This window comes from Leucopleurus acutus, assembly GCF_964270905.1.
Source record: "Leucopleurus acutus genome assembly, chromosome: 1".
Taxonomy (NCBI): domain Eukaryota; kingdom Metazoa; phylum Chordata; class Mammalia; order Artiodactyla; family Delphinidae; genus Leucopleurus; species Leucopleurus acutus.
In genome coordinates this window covers 133,040,613-133,058,834 of record NC_139142.1, presented here as the reverse complement: position 1 = coordinate 133,058,834, position 18,222 = coordinate 133,040,613, and the positions used below count along the sequence as shown (strand labels likewise).

Below are 18,222 nucleotides of genomic sequence, written 5' to 3'. Positions count from 1 at the left end.
AGTCCACGTCTAGGTCGCGAGCAGGCATGAACGAAAGGTTCTTTTCATGACAGCCAATTTTTAAACTAGTCTTAAAGTGCTGAAGGTTCTACGCTCTGGGATTTCCAGAGCACATGTTTTCTAAAAGGGGGCCATGGGGCTCTGAGTAAAGATTAACAGACATCAGTTGATTGTAATGGGAAGATTCCTTGCCCCATCTCCTTCCCCTCATTCAGTTAGCACATTTCAATCTGGAAGGAAGAGCAATCATTGAAGACTCCAGGATACCAATACAAACACACACACACACAACTGTAGAAGCTAAAACCAGAGCCTCCTATTGCACTCAGAGAAAGAGACCATGTCAAAACATACTATTTCTCTAGACCACGTGTAATTTATAGGAAAATGATGGAAATAATTTTTTTAATTAATTAATTAATTTTTGGCTGCATTGGGTCTTTGTTGCTGCACGCAGGCTTTCTCTAGTTGTGGCGAGTGGGGGCTACTCTTCGTTGCAGTGCATGGGCTGCTCATTGCGGTGGTTTCTCTTGTTGCCAAGCACGGGCTCTAGGGCTTTAGTATTGTGGCTCGCGGGCTCTAGAGCACAGGCTCAGTAGTTGTGGCACACAGGCTTAGCTGCTCTGCGGCATGTGGGATCTTCCCAGACCAGGGATCGAACCAGTGTCCCCTGCATTAGCAGGCGGATTTTTAACCACTGTGCCACCAGGGAAGTCCCGGAAATACTTCTTTTCTAACTGCAAGAGTCTACACTGCTATTAAAAGTAGTCTCATATACTAAGTAGAAAGTATATGGCAGAAAGAATGCAAAGGAAAGAATCTAAGCAGAATTAAAGACCACAGGCTTACCTATTAGGCTCTTCTCCGGGGGAGGAGGGACGATAAAGCCATTTTGGGAGTGTTTCTCTGAAAGCTTCTCATAAAGACCCAGAAAGTCACTAAATCTTCTTTTCACTGCAAACTGTTTACTTCTGAACATTGGTAAGCTCGTCTTGGGGAAAGAAAAAATACAAGGCGATCTCATTTTAAATAGGGGATGAATGCGTATCTTAAAAGTCATCCAGCTGACATCAAGGGAATCTTTTTCCCAGATCCCTGTCATTTAGCCACTTGGTAAATAACTTTCTCTGAGATTCTTACTCTTGTTTGTTTGTTTGTTTGTTTTCTGAGCTATAATCCCCTCTGGCTGTCTGGGAATCTATGGAGCCCTTCTCAGAATAATGATTTTAAGTGCATAAAATAATATACATTAGATTACAAAGGCAACTAATTAAATTCAAATGTGGTTTTATTTGCAGGTTAAGGGCTCTTGCTCTAAGGAAAGAGATGTTGCAATCTAGTTTAAAGCTAGAATTCTATGGTCATCTATTAACCCATTCATCCTGCACTGACTTATTAAGGGTATTAGCTGCTGGAATTAAAGCAGCCAAACTGAAGAAAAGACAGAGTAAACAATGCCCCTAAGGGGGAGGATCAGATGAAATGTCTACACTGTAGACACTTTAACCTTTAAAGTGTCACAGGATCTAGAACACAGGGGCAGGTCAACAAGTAGTAGAGAGATAATATAAAGAAAACTTCTAGTAAAAAAGACTAGGCCTACGTCATATTGAGAGATCATTTAATACTCACCAGACAGGCAAAATTTAAGGAGGTGGGGCCTTGCCAACTGCTGGCAGAGAAGTGTGTCAATGGGAACTTTTACATACTGCTGATGGAAGTATAAACTGGTACAAGGACTTTAAAAAGCAGTTTGTATTCCTTTTCTTCAACATTTGCACTACCTATGACCCAGGGAAACTATTCCTGAGTATATACCCAAAAGAAACTCTTCTTATGTGTACACCAGAAGACATGTGCAAGTATGTTCACAGCGCATAATTACAAAAACTGGAAACATGCCAAATATTCACAACAGGAACATGAATGTATTATGCTATAATCACAAAATGGACTAATTAACTACAGCTACACACAACATGGATGGGTCTGAGGAACAATGGTAGTAAAGAAAGCACTATATTCAGCATGATACCATTTTAATGAAACTCAAAAAAAAAAAGCAAAACAGTACATTGTTTAGAGATACATATGGGAAGACTTTTTAATAAAGGAAATGAGAGACAACTCAGGAGAGTGGTCACCTCTAAGGTGTGAGGCAGGGGATAGGAGAGGGAGAAACACGCAGGTAGATTCAATGGTACTCATCTTAAGACTGGTGGTAGGTTCGGGGCTTCATTTTTTATGCTTCATAACCTGCATACAACAACGTGTAAGTTTTGTATGCATTAATATTATATAAAAAAGGAAGACCAGACCCGAGGGGCAAAAGGTTAGGGAGAGCATTAAAAGAAGTTCCACATAGGAAACCTCAGAAGAACTGATGATTTTTAAACAGGTGATATAGTTTGGGGTGATCCGCCAACTAGCTCTAAGCCACATAGCTCTTAAGAGGGATGGTACTATATCAGATACACCACATGTCTTAATAAAACTTACAAAGTTTCACACTGAAGTGTTAGCTCTCTGGAAGAAAAGTGGAAAGGCTCAGATGAGATTACCAAGGGGATGCAGACTTGCTCCATCTTGAGTAAACTTGAAGGAAGATGTTGACAAAGAAACTAAAGAAATACCCAGAAATAATCTGAATGATGACCTTCTTGGTATGAGCACCCAAGTCTATTAAGGTGGTCATCAGCAGGGTCACTTGGACTCACCTGTGTTGTAACTTTGTAGGCCACATAGGCATTCATACCATCCCCTGTGGGGAGAACAAGAAAGCAGGAGAGGATTATTCTGTAAACCAAAGCAGAACTAATCTTGCTAACATTTAACCAGGAATCATAAGCCAGCCACAGGAGCTGTGTACAAGAAGGGATATCTGTTTCATCTCTAAGCTTTATATACTATCCTATAATCCAGTTCCTACTTTGTCTCAGGACCTCTGTGGCGCATATCATGGCCCCATGGATGCTGGCTGGGCCCCAGTTTAAGTCAGACAAGAGAGTCAGCCTCCTGTTCCAAAGCCAGGCTCTATTTATACCCTCCACAAAGCAGCACTGGATACTGACAATCCATCGCTTGTTACCATGCCAGTATTTGGGCTAGTTACACACATCTGTCTAAATCCAAACAATTCTCTTGCTGTATAAAGCAGGAGGAGGAGAAGGAAGCAAATGATGTAAAAGGAAACAAGAAGTTCTACCCTAAGCTAGCTCTGGGCTCCATTTGCTCTTTCAGAAGTACTGCGCCGGTCCCTCCACTGGTGCTGGGGGACACTGACCCCTCTCATCTAGCATGTTCACCCAGAGCAAAGGGCCTGGCAGGAAGACACTTCGGCTGCCTGATGTCACACAAATCTCTCTTTCCTGGAGGAATTATTTTTCTGAAAAAGGCTCTGACTGTTCAATAATTTGGGATTCAAGCAATTGTTTTTCTCTGTGGTAGTGTCCTGACCTCAACCACTTAGGGACATAAAGGCACCATTGACTCCCTGAGCAGTGAAAAGACACACATTGGACTCGAGACAGACATAACTCCAGTGCTGGGCTCTGGCACATTAGGCTGGTTTCATTCCCTTCCTCCCCACCCCGATTCTTCCCCACACCAACCAGGAAAACGTAGGTCAACAATTACTAGCTGCCAAAGCCTCTGAACTGGTCCTGGGGTAAGGGCCCAGGGGAGGAACATGCAGTTCTAGACCTGCAGGGTCACGTATTACAACTTGGGTTCACCGAGATGGCTGGGAATAACTGCTTTTATAAATTACACAGAGAAGCTGGAGACTGTACAGAAGAGAGGGCTTGCTTTCTTCATCTCTCCAAGCCCTACCAAAAGAGCAATGTGACACAGACCTACTAGAGAATGGACTTGAGGACACGGGAAGGGGGAAGGGTAAGCTGTGACAAAGTGAGAGAGTGCCATGGACATATATACATTACCAAACGTAAAATAGCTAGCTAGTGGGAAGCAGCCGCATAGCACAGGGAGATCAGCTCAGTGCTTTGTGACCGCCTGGAGGGGTGGGATAGGGAGGGTGGGTGGGAGGGAGACGCAAGAGGGAAGAGATATGGGAACATATGTATATATGTAACTGATTCACTTTGTTATAAAGCAGAAACTAACACACCATTGTAAAGCAATTATACTCCAATAAAGATGTTAAAAAACAAACAAACAAAAACCAGAAACTATTTAAGTAAAGCTTTAGAAATTACTTTATATTTATTACCACTGTTAGTTCTCTTCTAAACCACTTAAACTATATTGCCTAATACTACTAAGGATGCTTACCACTGATAAAAGGAAAAAAATCTAAATTTACTTTATAAACTTTCAAATTTTCATTCACAGTTGCATAGTCATGGTCAAATGTCCAAAAGGTCAATTCCATGATTTAGTGCCTGCAATTAAGGAATGACTAAGTGCAAACATACATAAAAACACAGTAGTGAAGTAGGATCTTCAGACACTTTGCCTGCTTATCAGCTGTTTTTATTGAGGCAATGTGTAAAAAAAGAGACATACTTTCATGTCCAGAGCTTATAAGATATGGAAATGTCCTAGAAATGCAGCAGTTTTAAATTTGTTAATTTCCTAAATAATTTCAGGAAGTTGAAAATGACACATGCAAATTACCAAGGCTCTAAAAAGCAATAGCCTGGTAGTGAGACTCTTATTTAGATGTGTGTGGGAATGAGAAGCTCATGTTGAGTAAACAGCCCACGCAAACAGAAGGTGCTGTTATAAAGATCAATATGAATCTTGAAGTAGCTGGTTTCTTGGCATCGACATGACTAAGAATCTACTATGGTGCAAGGGAATGAAGGTTTATCACCAAAAGTGATTTGTGTTTAAATAAATCTGATCCACGGGATGTTTAAATTACTGTTACGCATTGAACTGTGTCCCCCTAAAAAAGATATGTTGAAAATCCTAACCCGTGGTACCTCAGAATGTGACCTGATTTGAAAACAGGGTCTTTATAGAAGAAATCAAGTGAAAATGGGGTCAGTAGGGTGGGCCTTAATTCCGTATGACTGGTGTCTACATAAAAAAGGGACCTTTGGACAGAGACAGACACACATAAAGGGAAGATGATGTGAAGGCACCAGGGAGAATGCCATGTGACAATGAAGGCAGAGACTGGAGTGATTCATCTGTAAGTCAAGGAATGCCTGAGGCTCCAAAAGCTAGAGGAGAGGCACAGAACAGTCCTTCTCTAGTGCCTTCAGAGGAAGCATGGCCTCACCAACACCATGACAAGACTTCTGGCCTTCAGAACTCTGAGAGAATAAATTTCTGGTTTTTTTTTTTTCCTTTTTTTGCGGTACATGGGTCTCTCACTGTTGTGGCCTCTCCCGTTGCAGAGCACAGGCTCCGGACGCGCAGGCTCAGCGGCCATGGCTCACGGGCCTAGCCGCTCCGCGGCATGTGGGATCTTCCCGGACCGGGGCACGAATCCGTGTCCCCTGCATCGGCAGGCGGACTCTCAACCACTGCGCCACCAGGGAAGCCCTCTACCAAGGATTTAAAGCAGCTAATAACTAGCCTAAAATCAACGTGCATATAGAATATTCATAAATATTAGAGAGGCAAGAGAGAATCCTAAACATGTAATCCAAAATTCTGGTCCAGGTTCTACCACGGGCCATATATTGTGACCTGACAGGAAGGCTACATTTCATTTATTGGTTCTCAATTTCCTCTACTGGTGGATGAGGGAATTGTATAAGATGCTCATAAACATCCTACCAGTGCACCAGTCTAGGAAAAGTAAAACTCTACAGTTTAACAACAAACCATTTTGGCATAAAGTCTAATTAGATTTTAAAAATTCTTGTTCCTAGTTCAGACAGACAAAGGGTTGGAAATCACATTTTTCCTCTTAACCATACAAATATCACCCCTACTTAATAGGAGGAAAAAGCTCTGTGCAGCCTCTTCTCTTAGAGACTATACCTGGAACAAGGAAAGTCGAGGCCTGTTTGCCCGCCGCTCACTAAAAGGTCTCACAAGCTTGAGACACAGGAAGGCTATCCTAAAAATCCACATTCTGGTCAAAGTTAAGTATTGTGCTTTTTGAAAATCTAATTTAAATTTGATCAAAATTCAGCCTGGGTTCTTTAATCTTTACCTATGAAAAAGAGATGCAGATTTCCCCACTTTATTAGAATATCAAGAGTACATAGTAAAAAAACATGTAACAAGAAATCCAAATTTCTTGAGGGAAAAATAAATCCAGCATCCCAAGATTTTAAAACGTGTTTTTAGGGTGCTTAAATGGAATTTATGACCTCAAGAGGAAATAAAATGGTGTCAACAACTCTGTGGGAGAAGCCAATTTTGGGTTTTTAAAAAGGGATTCGAATAATATTTGATTTTCTGATTTTTCTTTCTTAAGCCAGAAAAGGCCTAAGTAAGTACTGGTAACTGCTGTTTCTGGCCTTGGAAGCATAGCAAGGGGCATAGTTTCATAGGAAAGATAATGATGAAGTATTTCACACTAGCTAGTTCAGCTCTGGAGGTAACCATTAAGAAATTAGCTAACTGTGCTTTCCACAGCCATATCCTAACATCACAGGGAGTCCCAAGTACACTTACCTATCTTCTCAGGATCAGTTATACCAATTGTCAAGTCAAACTGGTCTTCCTGTTCTTCTTCCTCTAGCTTTTAAAGAGAAGACAAATCATCAGATACCCCAAAAAAGGCTATATTAATTTTACTCTGCATTAACATTACATCAATATAATAACATATATTAGATATAGATATATCCTTCTACACATCAGTGTTCAGCTCTGTCCATTCCCAACAATCTTGATGAAGCAACTTCCACTACTTTAAGTTGGAGCTTGCACGAAGATCTCTGTTACATCTATTCTCTTAAAACATTATTTTGATCATAACGAATAATTACTAGGTTTTGGAAGACTTGCCGCTGTCAGGCTAAGGAGGGAATGAGGAGACACTATACTCTTGAATATGGGAGCTTCGGACACTAAATATCATTAATGACCATTGAAAGCCTCTGTGCCATCTTCTGGGTAACAGATACTCTGCCCAGGAAAGAGTCCTTTATTGGATTTTGGCTGTCCATTAACCATAAGAGTCTTCTTCAAGAGTCATACATGTTATATCAACGTTCAAACTCAACTGAACTTCAGACTGGTAGCACAGTCCTAAACATCCAAAAGAAGACCAACAGCACAAATTCTCACCTCCTCATAGCTTGGCTGGGGCTTAGAAGAATTTGTGGCCTCCTGTGGAGGAAGAGAAATGAGTGTTTTGGCTGGCACCTTCTTCTGATTATTTTGTGTGCTGTCCAGGGATAGCTCCACTGTGGCATCTAAAAATAGTTGATATTTTATAATGAAAGAAGAGTCAGAAAAACTGTAAGCTAGAAAAAATGGACCTAAGATACAAATGCAGTAACACTGGGGGAAAAGTACTGTTTGCCACATCTGAAGATGACACTGTTGTTTTACCACAGTTTAAGAATGTTCACAATTACAGTTTTAGATCATCTTGCAAAGATTAAGTTATGTTTAATATATGCTGTCCAAGGGGGATAAAAATATATTGCAATATCTGAAAATCTTTCTAATCAAAATAGTTTAAAAAAAAAAGTGCTAAAGAGCTGTCTTTGTCTAGGAAAATCTCAGCTGAACAGAACAACTCATTCCTTAAGTGTTCTAGGGAGGGGACTTTTAAAAGAGCATTATGTACCATTTTTAGGCATTACAATTTCTTAGGCAAATAATAAGAACGCACTCTCAACTAGGAGCAATGGAGCTAGAAGTTCAAAGCCTAAATAACTGAGATTTTTTTTTCTTTTTAATAAAGAAAAATATAAATATCCATTAGGGTTTGGCCTGATCAGTAAGTATTCAATTCTAGCCTTAGGGAATTCAAAGAGAACTGTTTCTTTTTCTTTTCTAGACTTTCATTTAGAGCTAAAATGAAACCAGACAGAGGGGTCTATAAGGCATAACCAGGTCCTAGATCAATGTTATTATCATTAAAAGGGCTTCCCTGGTGGCGCAGTGGTTGAAAGTCCGCCTGCCGATGCAGGGGACACGGGTTCGTGCCCCGGTCTGGGAAGATCCCACATGCCGCGGGGCGGCTGGGCCCGTGAGCCATGGCCGCTGAGCCTGCCCGTCCACAGCCTGTGTTCCGCAACGGGAGAGGCCACAACAGTGAGAGGCCCGCATACCGCAAAAAAAAAAAAAAGTTAATCATGTCTATAAACAAGTTTGCCAGACTGTCGGAATCCTATCAGGATTCTTTTCCTCATCAGGAAAAGAGAGGTGGTAATATAATCTGGCCCTACTGTAGGAGTACAAACCACACAAAAATATGCATAATGAACATGCTAGGGTGATAGGATTCTTTGAAGCAAGCAACCAGCTGAAGTATGTTTAAGAAATTCATATCATGCAGGCACCACATAAATAATTAAGTTATCCAATCCAATAAATGTGTCTGAAAACGAAACAGGAATTTAAACATTTAAAACCTTTGGCTTATTAGAGTGCTACTAAAAGCCTTTTGAAGAACTGTGCATTTTTTATTGAGAGTCCTGTGACAAAATGTGACAAAACTTACATCAAAAATGCTTTTTTCTTTGTACTCTTGATAAGAGTAATGGAAGAGCCACTGGACTCCATCACAGAGATTCTGACGATCACTAAACTAATCATGTAGAAAGTATTAGAACATTTAAATTTCCACAGTCAATAACTGAAATATCCGAGAAACTACTCAAGTCCTAAACTAAATGTATCACTGTAGGCATTCCTTTCTATAGATATCTTATGTTCCTTTCTTAGTAATGAGGCAGTCATTGGCTGCTTATGAAAACAGTTGGGGAATGAAGTAAATCAGAACCTTCATCAGCAATAAATATGTCCCTAATAAAGATCTTCTACATGTTCATATATAAAACCCAACCATGGGATAACTCAGTCACACCAAGATTTCAGGTCTTCTTAAAGGGCAAATCATATAAATGTTAAGTTCCCAAAGAGAGAAAAACTTTCTTTGCAGTCTGCCATATAACTAGATGATTCATTATTTGCATTTCTCCTCCAGAAATTTTATCCCAAATGTAAACATTAGCAGAATGAACAGTGGGCACTTAAGTTTCATAGAGGAAAGGAATTGGAAAATATTTGAAATCTTTATATTCCTTCTTCTAACCTCTTCTTCCCTTGTCATGTCTTAATTTCGCACCGAGTTCAAATGTGAGAGTCCTCCCAAGATCTTCCCTTCCCAAGTCCACCCTCTCATCTCTTCCCTTCCTTATCATTCTCTCCTTTGAGGGTCTCATTCACATGGCAGTTTCAATTACCACCTCTAGGAAGTTGATCCCCACATTTAAAATTTAAAATATCTAAAACTCAAACTCACTCTCCCCACCTTCCAACTCAAAGCTAGTTTCTTCTGTAGAATGTAGTTCTCAAAATGGTACCATTTTCTTCCTAATCCTTGGGCTTGAAACTTTTGACTGTCTTCAATCCTTATTTTTGGACACCCGTTATACCCAATCACCAACACCAGATTCTGTTGATTTCAGTTTTTGAAAAGTTTTCACCTTTCTTTTCCTATTTCCATTACCTTATTTTTGGTCTTTACCATTTTATTCTTGAACTAATTTGTGATTGCCTTCTGACATCTCCAGTCTTTGTCCATTGCAATCCGTTTTATATAATAATTCTACCAGGTCAGTCTTTCCTCACTTTGCCCATAGCACTTTCCTTACTCAAAACTACCAATGACTCTTAATTGGCACTAGGATGAAAATTCAAATTCTAATTATTACTGTTATCTAAAATCCTCCTAAACAACATTTCCAGACTTACCTTCCATGGCATCTCTAAGAAGCCCCTGTTTTGGCCCACTGAGTTTACTGACTGTCCCTCAAACACACCATATACTTCCTGCCTAACCATTTGCACCCTTTCTCTTTTTCCTACATAAATCCTGTTTCTTCCAAGAAGTCTAACAAGATCACTCTAGAGCAGAGCTTATCAATGAGGGCACTACTGATATTTTGGGCTGGATAATTCTTTTTGGTGAGGGGCTGTCTGTGTACTGTGTGTGGGGTGTTTAGCAGCATCCATGGCCTCTACTCAGCAGATACCGGCAGCACTGCCAGGTGTGACAAACAAAAATGTCTCCAACCATTGCCAAATATCTTTGAATGTCTTTGGGGGTGGTACAGGGGAAGGACCACCTTTTGTTGAGAACAGGGCAGTCCCTCTCAACAAAAAATTATTGGGCCCAAAATGTTAATAGTACCAAGATTGAGAAACTCTGTTCTATACTAGTATTTTTCAAATTGCAGTCTGTTGTTCACTGGGGAATTGTGACAGTGATTCAGTGGGTTACAAACAGCATTTTAAAAAAAGAGAAACAACAGAAAATTTCAGATTGTATGGAGGGTAGTAAAGGCAAGTCATTTAATAAAACTTTTAGTTTTATACAAGTACATAAATATTTTGGATTATGACACAAAATGTATTTCTTACTATGAGTCTTGGTCATGAAAGTCTAAAACCACTGCTTTAGTCTCACCTCAGACCCCTCTGAGCTCCTGTGACCTAATATTTCTATCAGTCCTCTGGCCACATTTATATTATTGTTTAACAATTTGTCTAAATCACATTCTTAAATAACTGTATATTTATGTCCTACTCCCTAAACCTGTAAGAATCGTGATGGCAGGTACTGCCTTTTATTATGTTTTGGAATCCTCCACAATAGTATCTTAACATAGAGTTGTGTTTCTCATATATATACAGCTTTTTACTTTAACTCAGCAACTTAGAAGATTCCTAGCTTAAGTTTTGAGTCCATACTTGCCTGCAAAGAGATCCTGTGGCTCTTGGTCTTGTTCTTCACGGATCCCATTTTCTTTGGAGCCACTGTTGATGGGAAGAAGGGAAGCAATTCTCTTTGGAGACTGGGGCTTACTCTGAAAACAAAGAAATACTCTGAATACTATGAATAAAATTGTACCATTAAAAACAAACCTACAGGACTTCCCTGGCAGTCCAGTGGTTAAGACCCTGCGCTTCCACTGCAGGGGACACGGGTTCAATCCCTGGTTAGGGAACTAAGATCCCCCATGCTGCTTCACACGGCCAAAAAAACCACCAAAAAACAAACCAACCTAGAAAGTGACTTCTGATGCACCCCTCAGTTGCTCCCCCAGGTGTTTAGGGGAAGACAGGATCACTAGTCAGCCAGTTTAATAAGCAGCAAATCATTATTAGTTATGTAAGTGTGGCCTGAGTGATCACAGAGCTAAAATAAACTCACACATTTTAGGGTTAACTTCTAACACTATAACACTGCTGGAATGCCCTACCCCAAAGCACATGATGCCAACATGGGTACGTGTATACAAAGATAATTTTCAAAAGAACCTGTCCAAATGCATTTCTCCTCAGTTGATGACCTTTATTCTTTCAAATGCTGACAGGGCACATTCTAGTGTCCAGGACACCACACTAGAGACCATAAATCAAGCTCTGATCCTGCCTTATTTTGTGGCCTTGGCTGAACCATTCACTGAAGCCCAGTTATGTGGATATTACCGACCCTCCCGACAAGCAAAGGAAGGTATGACACTTTAATGTTGTTTGTAACTATAACTTATCTTTTCATCCTTAACTTATAGAGACACAATTTTCAACCAGACTCGTGTCAGGCTAGCAGAAGAAAAACCAGCCATGCTTAGCCTACAGGCACATGGTGAAAATACAGTCAGTCTATGGCCTTTATCAAAAGCTCAGTGATCCGCCGCAAGCAAGTGTGGGGTGAGGCCCCAGACCAGTACCAGAGTGAACAAAGCTGGATTGTGTAGAAAACTAACAGAAAGCTGAGAATCTGACTTCAAAAGCCATGGTGTCATATTAGAGGGTTTTGAAGTCAGACCCCAAGGCCAAATCAGTTAAAAGACCTGACTTAAGGAATCTTTTATGAAACATTTCCTTAACAAATCTGAGGGTGTTTGTTCCTTGGAAACAGGCCCTTTCTGACCCAACAGAACAAAGTGAAATGACAGATTTATTGGGTACTTTGAATCTGTCATGCAAATAGCTCCATCCCAGTACTGGGGCCACCCTCAGGGAAAGAAACTGTTACCAATATGTAGATTTATACTAGCTAACAACGAAATTTTCTATGCTAATAAAATTTAATGAGCTTTTAGTTGTATGTGCTTAAATGTTACCAATTCTGTTAGAGACAGTGATCCTGTCTTCTAGCTGCTTCCACAATCTTAAAAAACAACCCCCCCCAAAAAAAAATCACTGCCGAGACACAGACAACAAATAATAGGGCAAAACCAAACCCTACACTTCCCTTTTGCCTCTTAAATTGCCAACTACTTTCTTACATACACATGTCCATCCTATACATGCTCTTGTGCTCTTGTACAGTATAGGGAATCTCATAAAAAGTCATCTGATGTCTTTTAATTCAGTTCCCACTAATACCAGTTGCCTCTAGATGGAGATCTAAGAGAGATTAAAACTCAGATACATTAAGAATATACGTATATAAATGTAATTTACTAGTAGCTCACCAGAGAGACTAAAGAAACAGGAAAAGAACAGGTTAGAATTTACCCATTTTTAACAACACCGAGAAGAACCCATTCTTGTGATACGAAGATGAATAAAGGCACCTTTCTATTTCTGTTTTATCATCTAAACTTGGAAGTTTAAAGATTAAGAAAATTTTCTGGAGCAATGCTAGAATAGCAGTCTGTCTGGGAGAAAATATTTGCAAACGATGAGACCGACAAGGGCTTTATTTCCAAAATATACAAATAGCTCATAAACTCAATAACAAAAAACCAAACAACCCAATCAAAGAGTGGGCAGAAGACCTAAAAAAACATTTCTCCAAAGAAGACATACAGATGACCAACAGACACATGAAAAGACGCTCAACATCGCTAATTATTAGAGAAATGCAAGTCAAAACTACAATGAGGTATTGCCTCACACGGGTCAGAAGGGCCGTCATTAAAAAGTCTACAAATAACAAATGCTGTAGAGGGTGTGGAGAAAAGGGAACTCTCTTACACTGTTGGTGGGAATGTAAATTGGTGCAGCCACTATGGAAAACAGTATAGAGGTTCATTAAAAAACTGAAAGTAGAGTTGCCATATGATCCAGCAATCCCCCTCCTGGGCATATACCCAGAGAAAACTCTAATTCGAAAAGATACACACACCCCAATGTTCACAGCAGCACAATTTACAGTAGCCAAGACATGGAAGCAACCTAAATGTCCACTGATAGATGAATGGATAAAGCAGATGCGGTATATATATACAATGAATACTACTCAGCCATATTGCATGGACCTAGAGATTATCATACTAAGGGAAGTTAGACAGAAAAAGACAAATATGATATCACTTACACGTGGAATCTAAAATATGATACAAATGAACTTATTTACAAAGCAGAAACAGATTCACAGACATAGAAAACAAACTTAAGGTTACCAAAGGGGAAAGAGGACGGGGTAGGGATAAATTAGGAGTTTGGGATTAGCAGATAAAAACTACTATATATAAAATAGATAAGCAACAAGGTCCTACTATATAGCACAGGGAACTATATTCAATATCTTGTCATAAACCATAATGGAAAAGAACATGAAAAAGAATATATACACATATATAACCAAACACACACACACACACACACACACACACACACACACACACGTATAACTGAATCAAGCTGCTATACACCAGAAACGAACACAACATTGTAAATCAACTATACTTCAATCAAAAAAACAAAAGAATAGCAGTCTGTCTTTCCCTATACTAATCAGAAAAGACAGATCCAGATGGATGGGATACTGTGGTGACAACTAGAGCACAACGACTTGTCATTCTTCCTCTACCAGATCCTCTTCAAGCCCAAACCATACTTTGCTTGACTAGAACTGTGATGAAAACAAAAGCTTGTGCACTCTTAGTAAGCTAGGTAACAACTACCTTTGAGAATAGAAAACTGCTCCTCAAATATACTCTGGGACTCCATTCCAAAAACCACTAAAGGCTGAGTTCTAGGAAAGCTGAACATAGTTAGACTGATTATTGTATTTACTATTCTAATTTTTCCTCAGTAGTTCTTTTATAAAAATTAATCTATGTACACAAAACTTTGTATTCTGTTTTTGCCCCCTTTGCCATCTGAGCAGTTTTTTCATGTCTTTAAGGTTGTACAAAAATCCCACTTTTAGTGACTTGACTCTCTATCATATGGGTATACTACAACATAGTCATTTCCCTAATGTTGGGCATTTAGACAGTTTCCAGGTTTTTATTTTTATCATCACAAAAAATATGGTGATGTCTATCCCTATATGTAAGTCTACATCTGATTATTTCCTTGGGATAGATTCTTAAGCAGAATTATTAAACGAAATTTTCAAAGGCTCTACTAAGCTCCCTTCCAGAAAGATCACAATTTGCATCCACCCCCAGGCCCCCACCCCACACCACCACAGCAACATTAAGCATTCTCTCTCTCTCTAAAAAATCTTTGTAGGTTGACGAGTTATAAGTTGTCTTGTTCCCACATGTTTACTGGCCATCTGAATCCCTGTGATGTGTTTTGGTGTCCTTTGCCCATTTTTCTATGCTAAGTTAGCGTTACTTAGATGTACACTTCTCTTACATAAGTATGTTAACTCTCTCTCCGGCATATTGTATAGTACCCATGCCCCCAATTTTATCTCTTTTCTCTTTGTTTTATTTTTGATCTTAGCAAATTTATTCTCAATTGACTGATTTGTATTGGCACTGGCCTATTTCTTTAGGCTGAAGAGTACCCAGCACACAGTTGTCCTTTGAGGCATATTCTCAAGTTTTACTTAAAATCAAATACAAGAGAAGCTGAGCAGGACTATTTTTAAGGATAAGAAGAAATGAACCCCGTTCATGGTACCCAACATTTATACAGGACTGTTAATAGAAAACAAGTCTTCCATGAGACTAGAGTTTATAATAATAGCTTACTTCTCATCAAAATAAATAGCCACCTGGTATTAAAACATATTTCATATGCCCAAGGTTAAAAGGCTAATTTTCATCAGTATTAAGGAATGATTTATATTAAAAAGCTAATTTTGAAGTAACAGTTTAAATTTTAGGAAGGACTCATTTTTGGGGGTGGAGGCACACTGATTACAGAGTGACAAAATCAATACTAAAAATAAGGCTTGCTTTATAATCCATATTTTAAAAATCTCTTAATAGTAAGTCACAAAACTTTGAAGGGGGCTAAATTTCTAGGCAATAGATAAAACTATTTTCTGTGATGAAATTTTTTTAATTTATTTTTTATTGAAGTATAGTTAATGTACAATATTGTATAAGTTACAGGTTTACAGAACAGTGATTAACAATTTTTAAAGGTTATACTCCATTTATAGTTATTATAAAATATTGGCTATATTCCCTGTGTTATACAATATATCCTTGCAATTTATTTTATACATAGTACTTTGTACCTCTTAATTCCCTATCCCTATATTACCCCTCTCCCTTCCCTCTCCCTACTGGTAACCACTAGTTTGTTCTCTACATCTGTGAGTCTGCTTCTTTTTTGTTATATTCACTAGTTTGCTGTATTTTTCAGATTCCACATATAAGTGATATCATACAGTATTTGTCTTTCATCTTTCTCTGACATATTTCACTTAGTATAATACCCTCCAAGTCCATTCCTATTGTTGCAAATGACAAAATTTCATTGTATTTATTTTATATTTATTATTATTAATTTTCTTGCGGTACACGGGCCTCTCACTGTTGTGGCCTCTCCCTTTGCGGAGCACAGGCTCCGGACGCGCAGGCTCAGCAGCCATGGCTCACGGGCCCAGCCGCTCTGCGGCATGTGGGATCTTCCCGGACCGGGGCACGAACCCGTGTCCCCTGCATCGGCAGGCGGACTCTCAACCACTGCGCGACCAGGGAAGCCCCAAATTTCATTTTTTTTATGACTGAGTAGTATTCCCGAGTGTGTGTGTGTGTGTGTGTGTGTGTGTGTGTATTTTTTTTTTCACCACATCTTAATCCCTTCATCTGTTGATGGACACTTAGGTTGCTTGCATATCTTGGCAATGGTAAATAGTGCTGCTACGAACATTGGGGTGCCTTATCTTTTCAAATTAGTGTTTTATGGATATACACCCAGGTAGAATTGCTGGGTCATACAGTAGTTCCATTTTTAGTTTTTAAGAAACTTCCATACTGTTTTACAATTCATATATATTTTATGTGTTGCAATTCATGGTCGTTATTATCATTACTTAAGCTCAAATCATTCCATCATTGGCCAGTGGGAACCTCTTCAAGTTGGCTCTGAGTATTTTTGACATGACCCTGTAGTTTTTGAAAGCTTCCTTGTTATCTGTAATGGCAAGATTGTCCAGGCTCTTTTTGTACGTTTCCTACCTCACACCTGAAATCAGCCTGTTCTACGCGAACCAGAAGCCCTGGTTTCTTGAAATACTATTTCAAGACCACGGTCTGAGCACTAGGGGTATTCAGAGGTACCTGGGTTCATCAGTGTATCTAGAGCTTTTCAGTAGAAAGATATAGATACACACATTTGTTTTTAAAATGTTTCATGTGTTCATACTGACATTTTCCATTCAAATATGAAGACTACAAATTTCAAGTCTCCTTTCTTTCATATAAGAATTCTGATTCTCGAGAACACAGTGGATGATAGGATTAGACTGTCTCATAAGTATTCACTTGATTTATCCCACATTACAGTCTCAGGATAACAATGCTGATACTATCACCAACTACTATGATTACTGAAAACAGTTAAACATTTTTTTGCAAATGTTATCCCCATTCCCTTTCCTTTTTAAAAAATATAGTTGTGGGCTTCCCTGGTGACGCAGTGGTTGAGAGTCCGCCTGTTGATGCAGGGGACATGGGTTCGGGCCCCGGTCCAGGAAGATCCCACATGCCGCGGAGCGGCTGAGCCCGTGAGCCATGGCCGCTGAGCCTGCGTGTCTGGAGCCTGTGCTCCGCATCAGGAGAGGCCACAACAGTGAGAGGCCCGTGTACTGCAAAAAAAAAATAAAAAATATAGTTCTTTTGTATCTGTAGTGTCAGAGCGTATGACCATGACATATGATGCTCTCTCCTTCTTATTCCTCCTTAAGTCTGAATTCTATAGGCAACTGCATCTTCAGTGCTCACCACCAGTCCATATGTCTATGTGTCTTCAATCATTTTGGCTGTCTAAGGAAGGGCTCAGAGGAACAGTATTCTCTGGGTTCTTGTGCTTCTGTCTGTACTTACAAGAGCACTCAGACAGCCTAATCCTAATTCTCAGAGAGTCACTAGAAAGATATGCCAGCAAGACAGCACTTGTGTTAAGAGCAAACAGGTATTCCTTGCCAATTACTGGCTTCAAACCATGAGGCTCAGGCTACTAATGAAATTTTCTTAGCTCAGGGAAGGACAGATGTGGGCTTCCTGTCCCCCAGAGCTGACAGCCATTCAGTGCTGAAAAGTACTGCTGTGATTCCAGGTATCTTCCCTTTACGTTAACCAGTTTTGATTCTTCCTCATGTTGCTCAATTGCTCTTTGCTCCAGGCAGAATCTTTGCATTATGTTCAAGGGACCTCAGAAGGGTAGTACAATTGAAATTCTCAACTGCATTTAGAGGATGAATCCAAATAAAAAGCTCAAGTAACAGTGCTTCTGGAAAACTGGGTACATACTCATTTTCCGATGAAAAATTTGGATAATTTAGTTAGGGCAATATGGAGCTATGGAATTGTGTGACAAGGAGAGGACAATTAGGAATAAGTCAACCCCAGAAGTTATACCCAGATGATAAAACGGCAGTCACAAAGTCTTTAAAAATTACCCTGGTAGGGCTTTCCTGTTGGCGCAGTGGTTAAGAATCTGCCTGCCAATGCAGGGGACACGAGTTTGAGCCGTGGTCTGGGAAGATCCCACATGCCGCGGAGCAACTAAGCCCGCGTGCCACAACTACAGAAACCCACGCGCCTAGAGCCTGTGCTCCTCAACAAGAAAAGCCACCGCAATGAGAAGCCTGCGCACCACAACGGAGTAGCCCCCGCTTGCCGCAACTAGAGAAAGCCCATGCACAGCAACAAAGAACCAACGCAGCCAAGAAAAAAACTT

At 39.8% G+C, this 18,222-nt stretch overlaps 1 protein-coding gene across 1 annotated transcript in view; it reads right to left on the bottom strand.

Annotated features, from left to right (window-relative positions):
* Positions 1–18,222, bottom strand: part of SNX1 (sorting nexin 1) — a gene marked incomplete at its 5' end in the record, with an annotated part of 36,095 nt that overhangs the window by 10,271 nt on the left and 7,602 nt on the right. Inside the window, 5 exons of the mRNA XM_082847173.1 lie at positions 850–991; positions 2,718–2,761; positions 6,604–6,670; positions 7,222–7,349; positions 10,868–10,979. Coding sequence (XP_082703299.1) covers positions 850–991; positions 2,718–2,761; positions 6,604–6,670; positions 7,222–7,349; positions 10,868–10,979 — 493 coding nt within the window. The remainder of the gene's footprint in view (positions 1–849; positions 992–2,717; positions 2,762–6,603; positions 6,671–7,221; positions 7,350–10,867; positions 10,980–18,222) is intronic.